An 8,488-nucleotide genomic window follows, 5' to 3' on the forward strand; every position below is an offset into this window, starting at 1 on the left:
TTTTTCTATATAGTTCCTTGCCTTAATAAATATGTAATATAAATTTAAGCAAACATCTATTTTGTATACTTGTAAACTACAAAGTAAAATGAACATTTTGTGGAGTTTGTATTTTGCATACTTAAGGTGAAAATTAAGTTTTAAATAAACCTGTAATATTGAAAAAAAGATGTATGTTCAGGGAGTCACCTTGACCCATAGTGGGGCGGAGCTGTCATTTCCCTGTCCCTACCTCATCAATGTTTGGTGAACACTGCCATGCATGAAGGCGCTGAGCAGCCTTGGTAAACATGGAGATTTCTTTCTGTACTTGCAATCTCTGATCACAGATACAAGTGTAATAAGAGGTTGGCCATAAGAGACCCTGGTCCCTGGAGGGACTTCTACTTTACATCCTGCAAAAGAATAATACTAATGATAAAAAAAAAATAGATTATTGTGTGGCATGAAATATCTAAGCCTTTTTTTACATGTATGAAATCCTTTAATCTTCTCGTCAACTTATGAGGTGGTTGCCCTTTCTGTCATCCTCATTTTAGAGGTGTGGAAACAGGCACAGAGAGGGTAAGTACTCTGCCCAACCCCACTCAACTAGGAAGGACCAGGGCCCAGCTTGGGGCCCAGGCAATCTGGCTGGAGTCCGTGTTCCCCGCTCTGTGCCCCATCAGCTTGCTATGTGCTGTTTTCTGTCTTTAAGGAAATGTATCAACTATGGCAGGTCTCCAAAACCCCAGAGTGACTCCATTAAAAACAAAAGAAAGCCACATCAAAGGCTTTTTGAAACTTTAAATAATATTCATGTATTCACCCCTTAAAGAATTCCAATAAATTACTCAGGCATGAGTCTTCCCTACCAAAGCACTGGATGATGTTGCCTCAGCTTTGAGTGACTGGTGAATCTGATCTTCATGATCCATCAGTTTACAGAAATGCGTGAGGTGTTTTCTGGGAGACAGCTGCGGTTTAGTGAAATGAGCGCTAGCAACACACACGGGGCTTAAACCCCAGCTGAACCACCCAACTAAGCAGGGACCCTGCCCCAATTACTGAGTGCTTCTGAGTTCCGGCTTCTTCATCTACAAGGTGCATCATTAGGGTTTTGTGGATAAAGTTACATCATGTAGGGGCCTAGCACAACTCTTGGGTAAATCTGAGCCTTCTGTGAGGTGAGGAATAGAGAACTGTACTGAAGACCCTTGGGCCTCTTACTGCTCCATGTAACTCTGGGGACCCTCTCTAACCCTGACCCCTGAGTAGGGTAACAGAGACGCAGACAAGACCCAGGTTGGCTACATTAGTTTATTGAAACACAGATCAAGACAGAGATAAACAGGGCAGAGGAGGAAGGGGAGAGGCAGGAAGGCAGTGGCCATGGGTGAGGTTCTGGTCCTGGCTCTCCCTGCTCCTCTTGTGGGTGCTAGGGGACTTCTTTCTAGGGTAGCCTTTCCCGGCGTGGGGTGGCAGAGCTCAGAAGTGGGGGAATCACACAGAGCAATGAGAGGCCAGGAGTGGGAGGGGTCTTTCAAAGTGCAGGAGCCATAGCTGAACACTTGGTCCAGGCGCCTGGGCTGGATGGACCGAGCAAGGCAGGGCAGGAAAGATGCCTGGGGTCTGGGGCTTGAGTTGGGGTGCCTAACATTTCCGGCAGCTGCTGCTGCAGGACCCCACACCCAAGGAGCTGATACCGCAGGAACCCATGCCAGAGGATCCCCCTCTGCAGGTGGTGTTCAACTGGCCGCAGGGCGCACACAGGCCGGTGCTCACCGCCACGTTCCCATTGCATGGAGCGCTGCAGACGCTGCCTGTCACTGGCCGGGAGCCTGTCACACAGAGGTCCCCACACACGACCCCGCCCCGGGAGCTGCTGACACCTGTGAACCCCGAAGTCTGAGTCAAAATTCTGGAGGGCAAGCCGTCCTGCCTCCCTGACCACCACCCCTGCCCAAGCCCTGAGCTCTGGGTATTGAAAGTCAGAAGCATCTTTAGTGGACAATTCTAGGTCCATTTAGTCCACGAGCTGGGGTCTTTCGGGATCTCTGACTCCAGATCTCTCCTGTTGTGATGCCAGCCCACTGTTTTATATTCAATCTCAGTGACACGCCTCTTTCCAAACTCTGCCTTCATCACAGGGAGGTACTAAATCTGTCCACACTGGGCCCCAAATACTCACAGACATTCACAGCCCCAACACCTTCACATAGCCTGAGGGCAAAAGAGAAAAAGGCGACATTAGTAACTGCTCCAGAGAGGCTGAAAAAGCTCCCCAGGTCATAGGGTAGGCTCCTCAGTTGGCAATTAAGAACAGAGTCTGAGGGAACACCTTGCCCTAGACAAACCCACACACCAGCCCACCAAACACCAGAAGTTATGAATGATTTTCTTCCCCCTATAGACCTGGCCATTACTCAGCCAAGGCCAAGGGTAGGCTTGTGCCAAGGGTTGGGAGGGGTGGCTCTTGGCCAGGCTTGGTTGAACCCACCTCTGCTCCTCGCCCTCCAGCAGGCGCCTGTAGGTGGCGATCTCGATGTCCAGGCCCAGCTTGGAGTTCATGACCTCCTGGTACTCCCTGATCAGGCAGGCCATGTCTTGCTTGGCCTTCTGCAGGGCAGCCTCCAGCTCAGCCAGCTTGCAGCGGGCGTCACTGAGGGCTGCCTCACCCTGCTGCTCAGACTGGGCCACTGCGGCTTCCAGCTTGGAGTTCTGGGAGGTAGGGGAATATGGAGAGGAGAAAGCAAATTTTAGTTTCCTGAAATCCCAGCCAGTCTCCAATAGGATCATTCAACTTCTATCTTAAAATACTATCTCTCCAATCAGCTTCCTAACCTTCCTTCCTTCCCTCTTCACTTACACACACACACACACACACACACACACACACACACACACACACTTACACACACCTTGGCCAAGACAATCAGAAAGATCTCAGTAGATTCCTTATCTTACTCTGTCACCCATGAGGCTACACTGGGAAGACTTTTCCAGGGTCTAACTCAATCCCTCTGTTGAGGGCTAACCCTACTCTCTTCCTATACTGAGGGGTGGGCCGGGCTTTCACACCTGGCACTTGGCGTTCTCCACCTCGGCCGTCAGCCTCTGGATCATGCGGTTTAGCTCGTTGATTTCCTCCTTGGTGCGGCGCAGGGTCTCCCCGTGCCTGATCACCGTGGCCTTCATCTCCTCGCACTGGGGAAGGAGAGATGCTCATGAGGCTCAGGGCAGGACCTCCCATCCATTCAGGACACCACGGATGGTTGCGCAGATTGTGCAGTGCTCAGTCTGTGCAACCACACATGGCAGTCCTGCCCTGCCACCTCAACCTGAGAGCTATTGGCTTTTCTCTTACCATCCTTAGGGATCAGAATCCCCAGACAAAGAAGACTTTTCTACTTGATGCCTCACATCCCTCCCACTGCCATGTCTAGCTGGCAGGTGTGCTGCCCCACTCACCTTGCTGCGGTACCAGGACTCGGCCTCTGCCCGGCTGCGGGTGGCAATGTCGTCGTACTGTGCCTTGATCTCGGCAACAACGCAGTCCATGTTCAGGTCCCGGCTGTTGTCCAGCTTGACGACCACGGAGGTGTCTGAGATGTGGGACTGGAGAATCCGGATCTCCTGCAGGAGAAGGAAAAAGAAGGACACACTCACTTGTCTGGGCTTGCCCTAATCCCTGGATGCCTATCATCCTTTTGGCTCATCTGGAGCGAACCTCTCATATTCGGAGAAACAGACCTGATGAAATCACATAACTTTCTGCATAAATAGGAAATCCCCTTAGAGGAAACACAACCGCTTCTCAACTGCTTGCTTTTGTAATTATTCAGGGCCATGTGAAGCCAGCATGATCCAGATGCTTTCAAGGGGCTCAGACGCTGTGTGTGGGGCCCCTTTCCATCCTCCTAGACCAGCCCCACGAAGGAAGGCTGCTGTTGCCAGAGAAAGTCCTGAGCCAGAGCAATGGGTTCGAGGCTGTCTGACGCTGTGTGGGGCCTATGCTGCAGTTGTCTGGGATGCTCACTCCTCACTCTCCTGCCCCTTACTAAATCTGTTCCTTGTTGGTTCTCCATTCCTCTGTCTCCCTGCTCCTTCCCTCTCCTTGCTCCCTGCCAACCCTCCAGCCGTGAGCCTGGGTTCATATGTCAGCAGGCCTGGTCCATGCCTGTGGGTGTCTGGGCGGGGGTGGGGGTCCCGTGGGGGGATCTGTGCCCACCATGGCTGAGAGCCCCGTACCTCCTCATACAGCTGCCTCAGGAAGTCGATCTCCTGGACCAGGGCCTCCACGTTGGCCTCCAGGTCAGACTTGCGGAGGTAGGCGCAGTCCACGTCCTGCGAGGGGTAGAAGGGGCTGTGAGGCTGGCTCTCCCCAGAGGGCTCTGAGGACCTGGCTGCAGTGTGGCAGGGCAGAGAGGATGGGTGGTGGGACTTGGGGCAGGCTCAGGGCCAGCTGGGCTTCTTTTACCTTCTTTAGAGCCACAAACTCGTTCTCTGCTGTGGCGCGAAGTGCAACTTCTTCTTCATACCTGAGGTGAGCAGGGAGAACAGGACCATGTCAGTGGCTCTTGATCTTGGCCGTGAGCATGTGTGCAAAGGCGCCTCCTTCCTCGACCTCCCCCTGCTCATCTCCACCCCCAAGTGAAATGGGCAGCGCTCTGGGGGAAGCAGGCTGCTGGCACGGGCCTACTGGGATGCACTGGAGAACCCAAGTGCCCACTTCCCAGTTTTGGTGGAGGTTGGGAGGGCAGGATCTGGAAGCTGAATGTGTGAATGTGTGTGGGTGGGGAGTGGGAGGTGCTGTTTTTTTCACCCAGGTCTCCATTGTCTCTTCCTTTGAGCTCTCCCCTAGTCCCACTCAGCTGCAGGTGGTGGGATCCTCACTCTGTCTCTCCCCTCCTGGCCTGAGCTGTGGGAGGCAACTCAGAGACAGGGAGGGAGGGGTGTGCTGGGCCTGGGGAGCCCATGGAGAGAATGTCACTGAAGGAAGCTGGCCACTCCTCAAAAGCAGATTCCTTTTGAGGACCCAGTGCGTGTTCTTCATATCATACGTCACACTTTGTAGCGGAAGGGCTAGATCTGTGGCTATGTCATGCCTGCCTTCCAGCAGACTGCAGGTTCTGCAAGGACCTGCACTGTGTGGACTGCATGGCCCTGCGTCACTGGCAAAGCACAGTGTGCTGTCGTGTGGCAGGTGATCAGATAGTGTTAGCTGAGTGAGGGAGCAAACTTAGGAAGAAGTATGTTCTTGACTTTGAGATCTGGTCTCAAAGGGACCAGGGAATATGAGTTTTTGTGAAAGATGGATGAAGAAAGGGAGAGAGCATTGTTTCCCTGATCTGCTGGTGGAAAGACATGCAGAGCCTCAACCCCACAAAGGGCTAGGGCCCACTCAAGAGACCCCTGTGTCTCGAACAGGGGGTGCAAGGGGTGCGGGTTCTTCTCCACTCTCAGGTAGAGATCTCGGCTGCAGACTGGATACTCCCCCGGGGCTCAGGGAGGTGCCACCAAGCTCTTTCCTGTGCCCAGCATCCCTCCTGTCCACACTCACTTCTTCTTGTAGCCCTCCAGCACCTCCTGCACGTGGTTGAGCTCCGAGGCCAGCCTCCCGCTGTCAGCCTCCACACACTCGGCCTCTCGCCGCAGAGTCTCGATGTAGCCCTCAAACAGGGGCTCCAGGTTGCTCTGGCAGCACTCGCGGTTCTGGAAGAACTGCAGCTTGGTCTCCAGCAGCTTGTTCTGCTGCTCCAGGAAGCGCACCTGCCACCCAGAGGCAGAGCGTAAGAATCTTTTCTTGCAGCATCAGAGGGCAAGAGGGGTTCCCAGCACCAGGGCCTGAAGGCCCCCAACTCCCTGACCCAGGGTCTTCTCTGGCAGAGAAGACTGGCCTGTCCCGAGGAGCGGGCTGCCTCCCAGACAACCTCTTGCTCTAAGCCTTCCTGTCTTTATCTCAAAGGTAGGTTCCTTTCCTCATTGTCAAAACTGACCCTCTCCTATCCCATTCCTCTCACAAAATGCCATCAGGGCTTAACCAGTTCACCACCTGGAAGTTCTTCCTCGGAGCTAACTTTAACCTCTTCTAAATTCTAAGTCAATTTACCTGGTGTCATGGAAAATGCTGGAAGAGTCCAGATTCTGCTACCACTTGTTAACAATGGGCCCTTGGGTAAAGCACTCACACCTCTGCAGAGTGGGGAGGTTAAAGCTCACCTCACTATGAGGATTAAAAGAACCATTTAACAGAAGGGAGCCCAACACTGAACAGCTACTGCTGTTCAATCACAGCAAGCCAGGTGGACTTTTCTAGAAAGGTAGACTGTAAAAGTTGAAAAATAAAGCATGTACCAATTATTCAAACCCTACAACAACAATGCAATTAGAATAATAGTCACCTGGAATATGAGACTAGGAATGTCCTGTGCTCCAACCCCCTCATTTTACTGATGAGGAATTGGAGGCCAAAGAGGTTCCCCAACTGCCTGAGAGCTCACAATGGCAGAGGACAGCTCAAACTCTGATCTTCTGCTCTGCAGGGGAGTCTTCTCTCACTATGACAATTGCAGGAAAATTTCACATCTCTCCCAGCCATGAGGCTGGCCCACCACCCCACTCAGCTTCTTTTGTCTAATAACTTGGCCACGCCCTTGGCAAGGCCTATCTTATGCTATCCTTGGTCTCTCATGCTTTTAGAAGTTTCAGATTTTTTTTTTCCAGTCCTTTCTGGTGGGCATCTCTCTAGTGTGACTTCTCTCTTGAGGTTGGCTCTGGAGGGCTCTTTCCAACCCTAGAACATGCTCCTAGTTAGAGCCTTTTTTCCCAGTCCCTCACACCATTGCTACGTGGTGATTGCCTGGATTTGGTGGAGAGGTGGCTGCAGACTTGAGCTGGAAACTGACTTCACAGATGGTTTCAACCGAACCCAGACTGTGCACTGCCTGCCTCCCCATAAAGCCCATGAGGATGGGGACCACGTCTCTTGCTCACCCCTGGATCCTGAGCCCCAGGCATAGTGGCTTGGACAAACTACTCTGGCCCCTGCTCAGTGGCCAAATCACTGCCTGGTATAGAAAGTTCTATGCCATCCACAAGACCACCTCAGACAGTCTTCCAGCACCACTCTTACTAGCCCTGCCTTGATGGAGAGAGCACCTCCTTGGCGTTTAAGCAGTTATTTGGCTTCAAATGCTCTGAGCGCCCACACAGTTGTCTCTTGCTCACTAGGCGATATTATTGCTCAGTATGGAAGACTCTGCCCCTCATTCTGCTTATGTGTTTTCAGTGAATCTCCCCCAACAGTCTGGAAGCTCCTGGTCCTGTTTTTGTCTTTCTGTCTGTGTCCTAGAAGTATGACTACCTTTCCCTTTGGCCTGGGAACTTCCGTGAGCAAGTTCTTGCTTTTGACTTCCCTGTCAGTGCCCAGCCTGAGTCCTGACCACGATTGGGAGTTCAGGAAGGGTGTGATCCAGGACACCCACCTTGTCGATGAAGGCTGCAAACCTGCTGTTGAGGCCCTTGATCTGCTCCTTCTCCTCCTGCTTCACGCACTGCGCGTTGGGGTCGATCTCCAGGTTGAGGGGCGTGAGGAGGCTCTCATTGACCGACACGGTGGTGATGCAGGGGGGGCTGGGCCCACACACGCCCCCGGAGCGGTAACCGAAGCTGCGCCCGCAGGAGCCGGCGCGGAAGCCCCCGCACACGCTGTGGCTGCCGAAGCCGCCGGCGAGGCCGCGGTAGCAGGAGATGCCGCGGTAGGGGGCGGCGGTGATGCAGCAGCGGCCGGGCCGGGGCCCGCAGGCCGAGATGCAGCTGAAGGCGCGGCCGCCAAATCCTGATCCGCAGGTCATGGTGCTCTGGCCGTTTGGGTTGCAGAGGAGAGGATAGGGGACCTGGAGTCCTGGCGGAAACTCCAATGTGCTCCTCAGGGCACCGCAGCCCTATTTATGCGCAGATTCCGAAGGGGCTTGGCTTGAAGACGGTGTTGGGGCAATTTTCACTTTACGGGCTTGGGTTGTTAGCCTGGTCCAACGCCTGTCCAGAAAGTGCTTTAATGGTGGAGTGGCCTGCACCGTCTTCTTTGTAAAGGATGACAGCCTTGGGCTCTAGCGGGAGTCAGCATGTTTCATCTTCAAAGTGTCTTGCCAGCAGGGCATTCCTTCATCTGCAGGCATTGGGGATGGCAGAGGTGAGGAGGAGAAGGAGGAGTAGCTCTTGGCCAGCGGAGGAGAAGGGGGGCCAGGTGCTGGAGAAACTGGGAGGAGGAGACCTGTGTGTTAAATGTGATGTGGGGACGGGGGTTCAGGAAAGGCTGAGGCATTAATAAATACCATCTCACGTTTCCATCCCAGCTGTGGCTAAAGTGTTCCCAAAACACAAACCTGGATTTCCCCATCTCCAGATTTTTCAGTGGGCAGCTGAAACCCATTTCCCTTCTCCTGCCATGGCAGCAGTCAGCAGATTATTAAATATTTGTCTTTTATCTTTTTTATGATGGGAGCTT

General features: G+C 53.2%; 1 protein-coding gene across 1 annotated transcript; it reads right to left on the minus strand.

Moving 5' to 3' along the window:
- Positions 1 to 1,285: 1,285 nt before the first annotated feature.
- On the minus strand, positions 1,286 to 8,159 carry LOC108316121 (keratin, type II cuticular Hb1). The gene is made up of 9 exons (XM_017545881.2): positions 7,467 to 8,159; positions 5,543 to 5,751; positions 4,460 to 4,520; positions 4,231 to 4,326; positions 3,451 to 3,615; positions 3,061 to 3,186; positions 2,480 to 2,700; positions 2,171 to 2,202; positions 1,286 to 1,871 (listed from the first exon to the last, which is right to left on the minus strand). Exons 1-9 carry the CDS (start codon positions 7,833 to 7,835, stop codon positions 1,633 to 1,635), a joined length of 1,518 nt encoding a protein of 505 aa, XP_017401370.1. The 5' UTR covers positions 7,836 to 8,159; the 3' UTR covers positions 1,286 to 1,632.
- Positions 8,160 to 8,488: the final 329 nt, after the last annotated feature.

Source organism: Cebus imitator, unplaced genomic scaffold (assembly GCF_001604975.1).
Source record: "Cebus imitator isolate Cc_AM_T3 unplaced genomic scaffold, Cebus_imitator-1.0 Scaffold181, whole genome shotgun sequence".
In the NCBI taxonomy this organism is placed as follows: Eukaryota; Metazoa; Chordata; class Mammalia; order Primates; family Cebidae; genus Cebus; species Cebus imitator.

Bases quoted from the DNA above. Each gene is read 5' to 3' on its own strand.
- LOC108316121 (XM_017545881.2), bottom strand. From the start codon at position 7,835: ATGACCTGCGGATCAGGATTTGGCGGCCGCGCCTTCAGCTGCATCTCG. The intron at 4,521-5,542 runs GTGAGTGTGGAC...TGCTCACCTCAG, and splicing joins CTGGAGGGCTACAAGAAGAA to GTATGAAGAAGAAGTTGCAC. The intron at 2,701-3,060 runs GTGTGAAAGCCC...CCTACCTCCCAG, and splicing joins TGGAGAACGCCAAGTGCCAG to AACTCCAAGCTGGAAGCCGC.